The sequence below is a fragment of the Rattus norvegicus genome, chromosome 20 (genome assembly GCF_036323735.1).
Source record: "Rattus norvegicus strain BN/NHsdMcwi chromosome 20, GRCr8, whole genome shotgun sequence".
NCBI lineage: Eukaryota > Metazoa > Chordata > Mammalia > Rodentia > Muridae > Rattus > Rattus norvegicus.
In genome coordinates this window covers 9236655-9252572 of record NC_086038.1, presented here as the reverse complement: position 1 = coordinate 9252572, position 15918 = coordinate 9236655, and the positions used below count along the sequence as shown (strand labels likewise).

General features: G+C 47.7%; 1 protein-coding gene and 1 pseudogene across 1 annotated transcript; both read left to right on the top strand.

Moving 5' to 3' along the window:
* Positions 1-3057: 3057 nt before the first annotated feature.
* On the top strand, positions 3058-3173 carry LOC120099070 (small nucleolar RNA SNORA44; annotated as a pseudogene).
* An 8443-nt stretch (positions 3174-11616) lies between these two features.
* Tff1 (trefoil factor 1) lies at positions 11617-15478 on the top strand. Its single transcript, NM_057129.2, has 3 exons — positions 11617-11721; positions 14049-14201; positions 15274-15478. The coding sequence occupies exons 1-3, from the start codon at positions 11646-11648 to the stop codon at positions 15288-15290; spliced, it is 246 nt and encodes an 81-aa protein (NP_476470.1). The 5' UTR covers positions 11617-11645; the 3' UTR covers positions 15291-15478.
* The last annotated feature ends 440 nt before the right edge of the window (positions 15479-15918 follow it).

Genomic DNA, 15918 nt, shown 5'->3' with positions numbered 1-15918 from the left:
GGTTAGTTACTTCTCTTTTGCTGTGACAAAGCGCCGTGGCCAAGTGCGAGTTTGCCTTGGATCACGGTTCCAGAGGGATAAGAGTCCATCGTGCAAGAAAGGCATGGTGGGAAACAGCAGGCATGGCAGCTGGAGCAGAAATTGAGCACTGACATCTTTGAAAGCAAGGACAAGCGGAGAGAGGAAACTTCCAAGGACATTTAATCTCAAAGCCTGTCCTCAATGACCTATCTTCTCCAGCAAGGTTGTACCATTCAGAATAATGTCACCACTGGGGACCAAGGGTTCAAATGCCTGAGACTATGATGGGCATCTCATTCAAACCACTATACTCCTTCTTTCTTTATGGTCTTCATAAGATATGCATGCATGCATATAAATTGGCAGGTATGTGTTTGTTTGTATATGAGTGTACACACGGACAGTAATCCTTCTTGGCAAGTCGCCATTTATGTGAGAGCCTGCTTGTCACTCTAGGCTGAGGGTTTGTTGGGTCCATGGATGCCTGTGCCCCTGGCACTGAGTCTGGGATCTACACAACGCTCACACATTCTGGCGGGATGAGCGAACAATGACTGTAAGAACAGGACGCCACCACAGACCACCTGGAGGCCGTCACTTCATGTGTAAGCGTACTGAGTTAGACATCATGAGAAGAAACCTGGAGATAGACTGTAATACAGCAATTTGCTTTAAAAGTCTCCATATCTTGACATTCAAAAGTATAAATATCATCGGCGGGTATTGGAAAACTGGACTCCAGGATCACCATTAAACCTGGAACATATCCTGGGCTGCCTGAGTGATGTGAGCCATGCAGAAATCATGATCAAAAGTACAGTTCGGGGCTGGGGATTTAGCTCAGTGGTAGAGCGCTTACCTAGGAAGCGCAAGGCCCTGGGTTCGGTCCCCAGCTCCGAAAAAAAGAACCAAAAAAAAAAAAAAAAAGTACAGTTCATAGAGAAATGGTCAGAGTATGATCACAGAGGAGGAGGGGTTTTTACAACTCAGTTATCACAGAAAGGAAGGTACAGGACAGGGCAGGTGACCTCCATCTCTTCTCCCAGCCCAGTCCCTCTGCCTTCCTTCTCCTCCTCTGACAGAATCATAGGCAAGCTAGGGTCACATCTCAGGGGCGGGACCTGGATTCTTGGCTTTTTCCACTGTGGTTTCTTGTCTTTTTCCTTCCTCTCCTTTGCACCTTGGTGCTAATGGAGGCTTCCTCACAAGAGCTGAACTTGTGTCTTTTATGTGCACTTTGTCATTTCCCTTCTACCAAGTGTCACTAGGGAAGGATGCAGCCCCTGGGCCTACTACCGTCCCTCTCCTTGCTCTCACAAGCACCAGGAGTATCCTAGAAGGCATGGTCAGTGTCCAGGAGCTACTCTTTTGGTGGATCTGAGTCCAGTTCTCAGTACCCGTGCTGGGATGCTAACAACCGTCTAACTCCAGATCCAGGATGATCTGATGCCACTGGCCTGCATGGACACCTGCCCTGCCATGCACATAGACACTCAAATATGCATTCATTAATAAAATCAGTCTTCAAAACATTTAAGGTTGACTTCTTCATTTCCTTGTTGTTGCGATGATAAAATATCCCAGCAGAAAGGTCTGAAGCCAGAAAAAAGGGTTTGTTCCATCCGATAATTCTAGGCTACAGTCCATTATTGTTGGGAAGATCAGAAGACAGAAACTGGAAGCAGCTAGTCACAACATGTAATCAAGGGCAGGGATATGCTTACTTATGCTCAGTCCCATCTTTGTACTTACACAGTTCAGGATCAGCTACCTAGGGGATGGTGCCGCCCATAGTGGGCGGATCTTCCCACCTCAACACAATCCAAACAAATACAGGTATAACCATGTGATCTAGACACTCCCCCACTGATTCCAGATTATGTTAGGTTGACGATGCTAAGTTGAGTGGTGAGGTCCAGTTGCTGGAGTTTCTCATTAGTTCTCAAGTCCACAGTGAAAAGCTGGAGAGCATGTCACTTAGTTTGAGGTCCTGCATGATTTTAGTCCTGGAAGACTTTGCCTGTGCTTATCTTAAAAGTTTTCTTTTTTAAAAAATATTTAGTTCTATGAAGTATATTGTGCTCTTTTTTTTTTTTGAGGTGTGAGGTGTAACTGAAGCACCTGCCCCACTGCAACCCCCCAACTCCCCCAGGGCCACAGCCCACACTCCCCTTGCTCCACCAGCAATGTCTCCTCTAGCAGATATCTACTCCTTTGTCCCAAGCATATGTGTGAGGTCTGTTCTGAGTCCTCAGCTGTTCCTTATTGACCCACGAGTCTGCCCATCCGCTACTGCTGCACTGGCCCCAGAACAGACCCCACCAATAGCAGCCAACCTAAACATCAGGACCTCTTCCCATGCCTTCTATTTTTAAGATTGTTTTGGCTCTTCTGTGGCCAGCATCTCTCCAAGTAGATCCCAAAATAAGCTTATTCATGGCTACCCAAACCCCACAGGAACTGAATCCATCTGGGGAGAGCTGACGTCTCTCCTGTCCAGAGCCTTGGTTTTCTGTTTGTTTTGTTGTTGTTTTGTTATTTTTGTTTTGCAGCAGGTCTTGTCTATAGTTCATGTTTTTCTTCTTGTGTCTTGAATGTTTCTGCACATTCTCTGGCACTGTTAGAAGAGTAGTTGGCTTTTGTGACCTGGCTAAACTCTTTTATCTTTAGCTCTTTTTAGATTCCGTGGAATTTGATCTTATTTTTGGTTCTAGAGATCAAACCCAGGACCTTGATTGAGGGTACATACTAATTATGTGGTACTCTACTCCAGAGCTGTACCCTTACCTCCTGGAGACCTTATATGGGTGTGGTCATGACATCTGCAAATGAATGTATTTATTCTCGTGTGTGTATTTCTTTTACTTATATAACTACTGTCTCTACCACTATACTGGATAGGTATAAGCACCCCCTGTTTATTCTCAATCTTGGGATAAAAGCGTCCAGCCTTTTGCCAGTAAATATGACATCACAGCAGACATTTTGGGGATGCTCTTTCTCAAGGTGAGGTCATTGGCTTCCATAGCTACGATCTAGGAGATTTTTAAAGTCAAGTTAAAGTTAGTTGGTTTTCTGCCAGAGTAACGGAGAGACTTTGACAGCCCAGGTTATCACAGTGCCTGCTGTTGCCACTCAGCTCTCCTATATGTTTTTCCACTGGAGTTATGAGCTGTCTGTCCTTCTGTCCTGTGGTATTCAACAACAAACTTTCCTTCTGCAGTGTGCACTTGGGCAGTTCTTGGAAGAGTGAGGAGACAGCCTGTCAGCCTCTGCTCATTAAGCTAAGGACCATGTGACCAGTGAGGTGGCCATCATGTGATTTGGTCTGCATTATTTGTTGGAAAAATGCCACAAGAAGATCACACTGGGATTTAGAAGTTTCTGGCTAATACTTAGCCAGGTAGCCTTTTGTGGCCAGATTGGTCTACAAAGAGAAACAGCATTTTGGAAAAGTGAAATACCTTTGTAACCTAACATGCAATTGGTTCAAAAAGACTTCAAATTTCAAAAAAAAAAAAAAGTTAGTTGGTTTTCCTACTTAAATCGATATGATCATTTTTAGAGTTATAGCAACCTTGCATAAATTAGAAGAAATCCTAATTGACTTCACATATAGTTTTTTTTTTTTTTTTTTTTGGTTCTTTTTTTCGGAGCTGGGGACCGAACCCAGGGCCTTGCGCTTCCTAGGTAAGCGCTCTACCACTGAGCCAAATCCCCAGCCCTAGTTTTTTAAATATACATTGTTGACTTAGGTTCCTGGCATTTTATTGAAGAGGTTTGTGTCTAAGTTCATGACTGCCGCTGTTCTGTTGCTTTACTTGTGTGTGTTGGCTTTGTCTGGCCTAGGTGGGTGATTGGATGAAAATGATCTCATAAACGAGTTAACAAGTATTCACCATTCTCTTGTTTCCCAGAGAAATTGTGTGAAATTAGTGTTAATTTTCAAAAACTGGACCTAGAAATCCAACTAGGAATTAAAATTTTCTGAGGATCACAGGGAGCAAATTTTCACCTTAATTGAGTTTGGCAGTTTGTAATTTTTGAGGAATTGGTCTGTGTCTTTTTGATGACTATATCATGAGCAAAACAAGTCCTTTTTTTTTCTGATCCCTTAGATGGCTGTTGAGTCTGTAGTAATGTCTATTGCTAGGTTTGTGGTATTTGTTGTTTGTGTCTTATCTTTAAATGTTGTCAGTTTTAATATATTATTGACCTATTGTTATTGTTGTTATTATTATATTTATTTATTTTATTATTTTTTTAAAATAGAGCCTCATTTTGTAGCTCTGGCTGTCCTGAAACTTACTCTGTAGATCAAACTGGCCTCAAAGTAACAGAGATCTGGCTGTCACTGCCTTCCAAGTGCTGGGATTAGAGGTCTGCACTACCATGCCTGGCCCTATTGATCTTTTATCAGTATATCAGTTTGTTATTGGTTGCTACTGTCCTCCTTTCTAGTGTACATTAATGCTGTCACATGATCTCACGCCTGCTTCAGCTGAGCCCTACAACTTCTAAAATGAATTGTTTTCATTTTCATTTAGTTCTGTGGGTTTTTTTTTTAAAGTTCCTCTGGAAATACCCTTTTTACCTCATAGGTTGTTTAGAAATGGAGTGCTTAGTTTCCACCTGTTTAAAGCCCCCTCCTCCTCCGGTTCTTTGGTGGTAATTTCTGATTTGATCCCACTACAGTTTGGGATATTTGACTTATTTTTGTTTTGTCAATGTGTGTTTTGTGGTCTCATCTCTGTAGGGTCTGTCTTGGGAGAGCTGATTTTAGCTGCTGTTGTCTGGAGTGTTTTATGCAGACCAGTTAGATTCCACTGGGCAGTAAGACCTTCTATTTTTCTGATGATCCCCTACCCAGTCATTTTGCTGCTATCAGTTGCTGGTTGGAGCCCAAAGTCCTCAGTGTAATACACGTCCATTTCCCCTGCTCCATTTGGTGTAATCAAGCCCCTCCTAACACCAACTTTAGTGTAGATTGTAGAAGGAACAGCTAAGTCTCTAGAGGTCTGGCCTCAGAAACTAACTCTTCCTCTCACAATTTTGGAAATCTCTTTTCATGGTCCTCATTTCATAGAAAAATAGAAAAGACCAAATGTGTCATAGAAAGCTGCAGAGGAACCCTTCAAACCTCCCATTAGAACACATCACGGGGTTGGGGATTTAGCTCAGTGGTAGAGCGCTTGGCTAGGAAGCGCAAGGCCCTGGGTTCAGTCTCCAGCTCCGAAAAAAAGAAAAGAAAAGAAAAAAAAAGAACACATCACAACCCTGGTGTCCTCTTTGGGACACACTCATGCATGGCCAGGCTGGACCAGTGCTAAAGCCCCAGAGACAACACCTCCTTAAAAGCTCATGGTCAGGACTTACATCCGTTTGGGGGCTTTGATTCCTGTCTTGCTTGTCTGGATGATGACTGGTGATATGGGAGGCAGAGGAGCCTGGGGGAAGAGGACAAGGCTTGCGATTTAGAGGTCTCCATGTTACCACTGACAGGCCTGGATATCTTCTGTCCCCTCATTGGCCAGTGTGGAGTGAGGCTCTAGGATTGATGGGGTGGAGCAAGGAGGACTCACTGGGCAGGAATGGGTGGCTCCATTCCACAGCACCCATTATCTGCATGACAGGTCCATGTTTGACTTCAGGGAAGGTGTGCGGAAATGGTTTCAGTGCAAGCACATCAGTGGGGTGTGGGCCCCAAGGAACCCCTACAAAGTCAAACACTAGTCCCATATCTTACCCTCTGACTCACCTGCCAGGAGAGGAGGGCAACTTCTCCCACTTTGATCTGGGGAAAGCAAAACTATTGAATGGGGGGCTTGTTGAATGCCACCTTTTCAACGATGGAAGTTAAGTCTTCTCTCGCAGGGGTTAACTGGGACGCAGAACCCAGAGCGGTCCACGGACCCTACCTTCTTATACCGGTCATGCCTAACGCCTCAGCTCGGTCTTTCCCTTTTCTCTCAGGTTGTTTTAAACTTCGGGGCCCAGTTCCTTTGGAGGGAACAGTGTGGTATAATTCTTCATGTATGATGATGGTCTTTAATGATCTGCAAGTGATGGCTCCAACACAGGAGGATGTGAACCCGCGACACCCACACGGCAAGGCCCGCATCACCTGTGAGGCCCGCGTCACCTGTAGTCCACATCTGCTCTCGGGAGACCTGGCTGAGCCTGTGCTTCTGAGGGTCTGGGTCTGCTCAGAACTAGTACTCATGGCCTCAGACGGACCTCCTGTCTTTCTTCGCCAGCCTCCAGACTGCACTGGTTCCTGTAGCTGTCCCAACGAAGTCTGAGGATGTGTCTGCACCCCGGTTTCTTGTTTTATATGGAAACACCACACCTACCCTGTCTCCACACGAACGCCATCATCTACAAAGACCCATTTCCAAATGAGGGCGCAGCGTCAGCTGCCGGAGGTCGAGGCTTTAGTACAGTGCAAGAAAGACGCCTGAGAATGGCCTCACAGCCTTGCTCCAGGGCCCTTTATTGTATTTGGGGAACTCTGGATCCCACATCAGCTCCAATGGGAGCCTCAAGACCTCTGAAAGCTGCTGTAGGTCCCTTACTAAGACATCTCCTTTTTTTTTTTTTTTCTGGAGCTGAGGACCGAACCCAGGGTTTTGCGCTTGCTAGGCAAGCGCTCTACCACTGAGCTAAATCCCCAACCCAAGACATCTCCTCTTTATATATAGATCTTAGTTTGTTAATTAATTTTAAAGTTCAGAAGTAAAAACCATATACATTTATGATATATAATACAATCCTTTGAAACATGTGAGTACAGTTAGACCTGGTGGCACTTGAGAGGGTGAGTCAGAAGGATCACAAGTTCAAGGCCAGGGTATGCTACAAGTGTAGACCCTGCTGGGTGGGGGTCTCTGCAAACACCAGGGCCGGCAGAGTAATGACCAGTCAGTGTAGGGCAAGAAAAAAATCCAGTTCAACAAGACTTAGCTGGCATTGTTTAAAACTTTGAGTCTCATCCCCAGGGAGTTTCTTTTTGACGTATTTAAACACAGTACGATTTTGGAAAAAAGTTTCCCTGTGATAATAGTCACAAGAATGCTTACGGGATGAGCACATCAAAACTTTGCAAAGTACAAGTCTTCCACAAATCTCCTTTGACCTCCTCCATAAGAATGGGTTTCATTGATTGAGAAACAATGTTCAAAATAAAACTGTAGGGAAGATCTTGGATGGGGGCATAATTTGGGTGAGGCCCGGGGGGAATCAGGTAAGGCTGGGGGGGTGGCGTTTGGGTGAGGCTTGGGTGGGGGGGGATTCAGGTGAGGCCTGGTGGGGGGATTCAGGTAAGTCCTGGGGGGGGGGGGAATTCAGGTGAGGTTTGGGAAGTGGGGATTCGGGTGAGGCCTGGGGCGGGGGATGGGGGGGATTCGGTTGAGGCCTGACCCTACAGATAACACAGATCGCCAGGTTATTAACTATACCTATTCCCCGCTTTCCAAGTGGAAATGGGTATACATCCCTTCAGTTAAACAGACAAGCCTGGGTGCTTAGCATTCTTGGGTTTCCTGAGCATTTATCTGTGGGGCACAAGGACCTTGCGCCTTCTACACTGCTGCCTCGAAAAATTAGAAAACAAAATGTGTACCTCATGAGCCAGGTAAGCCAAACCGTTCATCCACACATTAGTTTATTTATTTTGATTTGTGTGTGTGTGTGTGTGTGTGCTCGTGCACATGTGTCACGGTGCCTGTGTAGCTCAAAGGACAGCTTGCAGGAGCCAGTTCTCTCCTTCCACCATGTGGGTCCAGGAGCTGGAACTTAGGTCGTCACATCAGGTTTGGTGGCTGGCACCTTTACCCACTGAGACCATCTCGCTACGCCAAGCCAAGTTGATAAACAGGAATCGCATTGAGTTTTTTAAAACACTAGTCATGGTACTGCTCCAAAGAGCCCTCAAACTTAATTTCCTCTTGCTTTGAGCAACATGACCTCCATTCCATATGCTCTCCTGGCCATCCAAACCACCATCCCACGCTCTGCTCCCAGAGTTCAGCCTTTTCACCAGGTGCAGGGTCCGTGCGTCTGCATCCACGGAGTCCTTTCATGGAGCGCGATGACGAGATCATTTCAGGGTGTGGTTGTCTGGAGACCTTCCTAGAGGAAGGCTGCTCCACTTCTGGCAGGGGTGGCAAAGTTTCTGGGGTGTGCGAATCCCAGCTTGCACTCCCTCTGACACCCCCACCTGTGGCTCTGAGTCTCACCTCCTCCTCACTTCATCGTGCAGCGAGCAATGCCCCATTTGCATACTGGCTTCCTTTCCTTTTGGACACGTACCCTAGAGTGGGTACCTGGGTCACAAGCTTCTAGGGTCTTGAGTGTCTGTGATGTTTATATAGTGGAGACAGTGGTTTGCATCTCCACCTGACTACTCTCCTTTTCTTCAAGTAGGAAAACGCAAACCCAGAGCTGGTGAGATACTGCACAGGTTCCCTGACCCCAGGTGGTCCGTCAGTCAACCCTGCATTCTCCCCTGGGTCCCACCGCCGTGTTAAAAGCCTGTTTTTGTTTTTGTTTTTTTGTTTTTTGTTTTTGTTTTTGTTTTTTTTTTTTAGATTTTGTCCAATTTGTGATTTTTTCTTTTTTTTTCCTCCATCTTTATTAAATTGGGCATTTCTTATTTACATTTCAATTGTTATTCCCTTTCCCGGTTTCCAGGCCAACATCCCCCTAACCTCTCTCCCTCCCCTTCTCCATGGGTGTTCCCCTCCTCATCCTCCCCCCATTACCACTCTCCCCACCAACAATCGTGTTCACTTGGGGGTTCAGTCTTGGTAGGACCAAGGGCTTCCCCTTCCACTGGTGCTCTTACTAGGATATTCATTGCTACCTATGTGGTTGGAGTCCAGGGTCAGTCCATGTACAGTCTTTGGGTAGTGGCTTAGTCCCTGGAGGCTCTGGTTTTTATTTAGCAGGTCCACTGTTGTCTTCCATTGGAAGTCATGGAGCTGACTGTGCTCTGGACAAACGGAACCCTAACCTGCTGTCCCTGCAAAATCAGCTTCAGCCACTCTAGTGTCTACCTCAAGGGGGGATCCAGATGCTTAGGGATCCCCCTAGCTGTTCTCAAAAGAAGCCAGACTTGAAAAAACAAAAAACAAAAAAGGACCCAAGTCTCTATGCAGGGGGTGGTTCAGCAGGTATCCCCCAGATCCACCCCAGCGAATGGCGCTGGCTCTCGCCGGCCTTCTTCAGCAAATCATAGCCGGGCAGAAGCATGGAGGGCTTCTATGTCCTTCCCATGCTTTCATTCCCTCCTTCCTCTGTGAGGCAGTGTGCTGAGGCTGGACCCTTCCCTTCCGTCTGTGTTTGCATGCCTTTGGTCTGGGTGCTGTTCTAGTGTAGGGGCAGTATCTGACATGTTTGAGTGTCTGATCTTACACGGACTCTCTTCATTTGACTGTGTTCCAAAGATGTCTCCTTGTGGTCTGTTCCTCCCTATCTAGGCAAGGAACTCAATACATTCTGCGTGCAGAGTAAGCGATATTATACACGAGAGTGAGATTTCTGTATACTTCAAGCTTTTCCCCTTCCTTTTGTTAAGGAGCACCTAGAAGCCTCTTCCCCCTCTCCCCTTCTCCCTAGCACAAGCAGCCAGCAGAGCTCTTCTTGCTTCCTCATGTGTGGGGATGTTTATCTGGGGTCTACATAAATCTCGAGCCAGTTGAACCAGTGGGCTGTGCTCCCAAGCCCCACCTCCTATTTCTCCTGTCACACCGTTTCCACCCTGCTTTCTGAGCCCTCTCACTGTGAACCAAGAAGCCTCGCATCCCTTGTGCATGATGAACTCAGCCCTCTCTCGGAAGGCCCCCCACTTCTGCCCGCCAGGCCCTCTCCTATGATTCTGCTTAAGCAGGAATCGAGGGGAAAAGAGGGTGGGTGATTCTTGTGCTCTGAGCCATGTTCTCCCCTCCAGGGCCTCTGGGGTTTACTTAAGTAAGGCTCTCTTCCAGACTGGCATGCAGGATGCTTAATCTATCACCAAAGGAAAAGCACTTCTGCTGTGATTCGTTCATTCATTCATTCATTCATATTCATTCATCCATTCATTCATATTCATTCATTCATTTTCATGCATTCATTCATTTTCATTCATTCATTCATTTTCATTCATTCATTCATTTTCATTCATTCATTCATTTTCATGCATTCATTCATTTTCATGCATTCATTCATTTTCATGCATTCATTCATTTTCATGCATTCATTCATTTTCATTCATTCGTTCGTTCATTCATTCATTTCATTCATTCATTTGTTTGTTCATTCATTCATTCATTCATTCATTCATTCATTCATGTGTTCATAGCTACTGTTGACGCCCATTGAAGCTGTGGTCTTAGAGCTGGGCCGCTCCCAGAATAAAACAAAGTCTCTGCTCTCTCACGAACCTTCCAGTCCAGGTGAGGGTTATAAACAATGAGCAGAGATACAGAATGGCTGCGTAGATCACCAGATCAATAACGAAGGCAGAGGTGGAGGGTGAGTCAGAGCCCTGGGTGTAGGCATCCTCTAGGAGACTATGACCCAGGAGGCAGAATGCCTTTTGGGGACATTGAGGCAGAGGCTGGAGGACAGGGAGCAGCAGGTGCCAGGCAGGGCGAGCCCGCTGTCTGTTTTCCACTTAGCTCTTATACACGATTGGTTTTTCTTCCTTTCCCCCTTTCCCTTTCTTTTCTTTTCTTTTCTTTTTTTTTTTTTTCCGGAGCTGAGGACCGAACCCAGGGCGTTGCTAGGCAAGCGCTCTACCACTGAGCTAAATCCCCAACCCCTTTCCCTTTCTTTCTAAAAGGACCCCACTGCAAATAGGGTAATAGTCTATGGCACCCAGAATATGCCTAGTCTCATCTCAAATAGAAAAATAAAGAAGGAATCATTTAAGTAGGCTGGTCAAGATGCATGTGTGGACCTTGACGAGGACTCTGAGCTCTTGCAGGTTTTCAGGGCCCCACGTTGTCAACGGGGCAGACTCCCATTGAGTATGTCTCCTCAGTAAGGACGGAAGAGAGCCTTGGTCACACAGGCATGTGTCAGGATGGAGCAGATGCTGGAAAGATACATCTGACAGATTCATCCCAGCAGAGGAGAGGAATGCACCATCAGGGGACCCATTATTTTCCCTGTCATCTTGTCGAGCCACGCACTTCCCGCCACCAGGTAACCCAGATCCTCCAAGTAGATGACGTCACGCATGTGCCCACTTTGGAAGGACGGGGCCAGCAGATGGGGGGTCACCAGCTTTGGATCACGTGTTGAACATTGTTGATGCAAACTGCCCTTTCTGTGGCCTCTTGGTATGAATCATCTTTGAGCAAACAACGTTAACCCAGCCTGGAGGGTTTTACTAATACCACTCGGCACCAGATCAAGGTCATGTCAAGGGAGATACCCACGTTACCCATGTATCTTACTAGCCTTCCATATCAGCACACTCTCAGTCCGTGACTGCACCCCAGAAACACCTTACAATCTTACTCAGCGTGGACCCCTCCTTTGGCAAATGCTCTCACGCTCTAATCAAATAGACCTGTGGTATAAAGTCAAGAACTCGGAAGCTCATCCATCACTCGTGGTCTTCCCTGGAAGCTGCCATGGAGCACAAGGTGACCTGTGTCCTCGCCATGGTCCTCATGCTGGCTCTCAGCAGCCTTGCCCAGAACCAGGAAGGTAAGACAAACCCTCTTGTTTCCTGCTGGCCACGGCTGACAGACACTGGTCCCCAGAGGCTATTGTGACCTGGTGCTTACTTCCAATTTTTCTCTATGTAGACAGTAGGCTGAGCCCTTGAAGGCCATTGCCCTGTTTACAAGAACACAAGAACTTAGGTGGCTGGAGCAGCGGGCGGGGCCCCAGGACCTCTGAGGGAAGAGGGAGAATAAAGCTTCTACATCTGGGCTCTATCTTCCCTTGTTGATGTGAATGTTACACTGATCTTAGAGCCTCATTTGCAGATGTGACATCCAGCCACCCTCTCCCTGGCAGGCAGCCCTGCCCAAGTACTTGAGCTGGGACTGGGCCTTCAAGAGATTTCTCTAGATCCTGGGTCCTTGGATCCTTAGGGTGCACCCAGTTCTGGGAACCAAACCCCTTCTGGAGCCCTATGTTATCTGCCTAGCCGTCATCCCTCCTTGGGGTGGAGGGTCTTGTGACCTATGACCTTGTCTCAGCTGCCTCGTGGGCATCAACAAAAGGCTCAAGGCAGTGGCTGTGCGTGAGCTGTGCTCTTCCCGGCTGTGAAGAGCTTGGCTCTCAGATACAGTGTTGAGGAAGAAGGAACAGGGAAGTGTCCAAGCTAAGGTGCATTAGAGAAGCTAATACCTTCCAGCATCTTCAAGGCCCCTTGAGTGGGAGGAGGTAGTTGGGAGAGCAGGGAGGATGGAGGAACCATGTACCTGCCTAGGCCCCTCCGCTCCAGCCTGTGACAGAGGACATGGAGCCAGTCTGGGAAGCTGACGGAGAAATAAATGGTTTTGGAATAGAAGGGGAAGGGAAAGGGGTACATCCACCAGCTGCTCTGTGCTCTCTCCAGTCTCCCCTCGTCCCCCAGTCCCAGCCATCATGCAGTCTCTCTTGCTTTCCTCTGCCCCATTCCCTGGAACGGGGCTCAACCCTTGTTTCTGGGTCATATGGTGTTTTTGACCTTTTTTCCATACAGCTTTATCTGTAGATAGATAGACATATCCTACAGAATGCCCTGAAGGGAACTTGCTTTCAAGAATTTCCTCAGGTGACCAGCAATGTACAGGCAGGACAGAGATCTTTTTTTTTTCTTTCTTTTTTTTTTTTTTTTTTCAGAGCTGGGGACCGAACCCAGGGCCTTGCGCTTGCTAGGCAAGCGCTCTACCACTGAGCTAAATCCCCAACCCCAGGACAGAGATCTTTTAAGTCCTGCTTGGAAAGGGAGTTGGAGGCCACAGGACAGCAGAAACATCCCTTCCTCTCTTGGCTGCTGATTCTCCAGGGCTTAAAGGGCTCCTTATGACCCCTGACTGTCCCGTGCTGTGGCCAGTGGTCACCTTAGCTTTATAATGGAGTCACAGCTTAGAGGTCAGCACCCCCTCCGAGGCCACCGGCAAGCAGATGACAGACAGGTCCTGATCTTATCTTGAAAGATAAGATTCCATTCTTCAATAATGTTTTGGGTCATCCTCATGTCAGGGAAGAGCCCTGGGGGCAGGGTTGGGGATTTAGCTCAGTGGTAGAGCACTTGCCTAGCAAGCGCAAGGCCCTGGGTTCGGTCCCCAGCTCCCAGCTCCGAAAAAAAGAATAAAAAAAAAAAAAAAAAGAACTCTAGGGGCAGCCCCTGATCAACTCCCGCCCAGGCCTCTGACCCTGATACATTCTTGGGACACCATTGTAAAGGCTCAGCCTCCTCTAAAGGGAGCTCTTTTCTCCCCTCAGTCTTGAAGTCCTCAGCCCATCTCCAGGGCTCCTGCCAGCGGCAAGCATAAGTTCCACAGAGTGGGATGATTGTACCGCGTGGCTCATGGGTCTGTTAGCCCCATGCAAGGGGTGGAGAGTCAAGCCTGAAAGTCTGGCAAGGGGTCCCCTTTGACTTGGCTGTCTGTCATATCTGAAACAAAAACACATTCTCGGGAATGCTCATCAGCTTCCTGGAAGAAAAGGAGGAGGGCTGCAAGACCTCTGTTTTCGCCTCCGTTTCTTGTCACTGGGCACAGTGTCCTTGGCTTTGGCCCCATCAGTACCTCCACCATACATACTGCTCAGTAAGTAGTTATTTATTAGGCCAGTTTACTGACCACGTGCGGAAACTAAGGAGCAAACAGTTCATCACCCAGCAGAGGCAGCTGTGGAAGCCCGAGCCCTTCAACTGCCCCAGTGTCTTTGCATCTACAAAGGAGGACTGTATCCCCCTTGCATATTCAAACCTGGCTCCCAGCAGGCGGGTGTCCTGTTCCCTTAGAGTTGGAAGCAGTGTGACAACCTCAGGCACCTAGCCCATGACTCACTTCTGCCTTTTGTCCTCACTTTAGAAACATGTGCCGTGATCCCCCGGGAGAGAATAAATTGTGGCTTCCCCGGTGTCACCGCCCAGCAGTGCAAGGAAAAGGGTTGCTGTTTTGATGACAGTGTCCGGGGGTTCCCATGGTGCTTCCGACCTCTGGTCATTGAGAACCAGCAAGAAGGTACAGTCATCTGTCAGCGTCGTCGGGGAGGAGGAGTTAGTAGAAAGACCCACATGAGACTGTGGGGCCAGTCGGTATCACTGGTTGGTGGTCCCTGGATGCCTGCAACATAGCTGAATCTGGGTCTGGGGGTGAAGGGTCAGCGCTGAGAGACTGGCAAGGAAGGGGTTCCTTTTTACTTGGCTATTTGTCCGAATCCAAGATGCAATCGTGGGGATGCTCACTGGAGCAGTGAGGGGTTGGCAAGGGAAGCCACTCTCTGCATGCGTGTGTGTAAGTATATGCATGTATGCAGATGCGTGTGCACATGTGTATGCATGTGTGAGAAGGCCAGATGTCAACATCATGTCCCTTTACTCGGGAGCCACCCACCTTCCTTTTTCAGTCATTCACTGGGATGAGGAGATAGGGGATCTCCCATCTTCATCTCCACAGTACAACTTCTTGGGTGGAGCCGGAGATTGAACTCAGGTCCCCAAAGCTTGCAAGGCAAGCACTTGGCCAATGGAGTCATTTCCCCAGTCCCGAGAGTCTGTGCTTTGCAGAGAATTTTCCCATTGCTACTTTGAGCCAAAGCCTTCTGCAATTGCTTAAAGAGCAAGACAACGCTTATTCTCACGAGTACCCTTGCTGTACAAAACACCGAGAGACCACCAAGGAGCCAATTCCTATGCAATCGCACTAGGGTCTTTATTTAAGTTCATGCTCGGGCCGGCCGCCATCATGGACGCAGAGGGATGGGAGGGTGAAGCCCCGGGCCCAGTTTCAAGCAAGTATTTATAGAGGAAAGCAAACGAGCACAGGGGTTTCCAGCCTGGCACACATCTCACGGGGGAATTTGTTGCCCTTTCAAATGATTAGCTCGTGCTGGGAGCCAAACCATAAACTTAACTTCTGCTTCCCTCCTGATCAGTGGTGGTTGTCAGGGAGTGACCTGGAAACCAGTGCTAGGTTCAGGCCTGTTGGTTAATGTGAGTTCAACCTTAGGTCAGGTTCTCTCAGACGGAGCCTGGACCCAAGATGGAGTTTGTCTAGTCTCTCACTAGCCCTTTGTCTGTTTTTCTCTCTTTAGAAGAATGTCCCTTCTAAGGTCCATCCGAGAGAACTGGTTACATCAAGACTCGGCACCCCCTCCCCCAAACCTGGACCCTGGAGCCACCTGGCCCACCTGCTTCATACACACCTGTTCGGTGGCTGGATCTGGCCTGGTGACACAGTTCAACCTCTCAGACTTTTAACCCTCAAATTCGGCCTGATTATTAAAAGATATGAATGCTATTCTGTGTTCTTTGTTACTTTTTAAAAAAAGAAATACAAACCACCTTCTTTTCTCTGATGATTCAAGGGCAGTGTTTTGGTCACTGACTCCTTGTCATGGATCAACCCTTAAATGGAGCCGAGGGTGGGCTCGGGGCTTCACCCTCCCATCCTGCTGTTCCCAGGAGGAGGTGGCAGTGGGTAGCTGGGAGGGTGGTATGTCCTATAGCCGATGTTGTTCTGCTGGCTGTTACTGGTGCTGAGAGCAAGGGCAGAGGTCTCAGAGTCATGCCGGGGAGCCTCATAGGCTAAAAACTGTGGTACCAACTGTTCTCAGACATCCGGGGAGGACAGACGGACCAAGAGCTGAGACCCATCTTCCAATGATGCTAGAGCTGTTGTCAGCAGGAGGACTATTAAAGACACAATGATGAAAGGCAGGAAAAAAAAAAGGAGATTC

Bases quoted from the DNA above. Each gene is read 5' to 3' on its own strand.
- Tff1 (NM_057129.2), top strand. From the start codon at position 11,646: ATGGAGCACAAGGTGACCTGTGTCCTCGCCATGGTCCTCATGCTGGCT. The intron at 11,722-14,048 runs GTAAGACAAACC...TCCTCACTTTAG, and splicing joins CCTTGCCCAGAACCAGGAAG to AAACATGTGCCGTGATCCCC.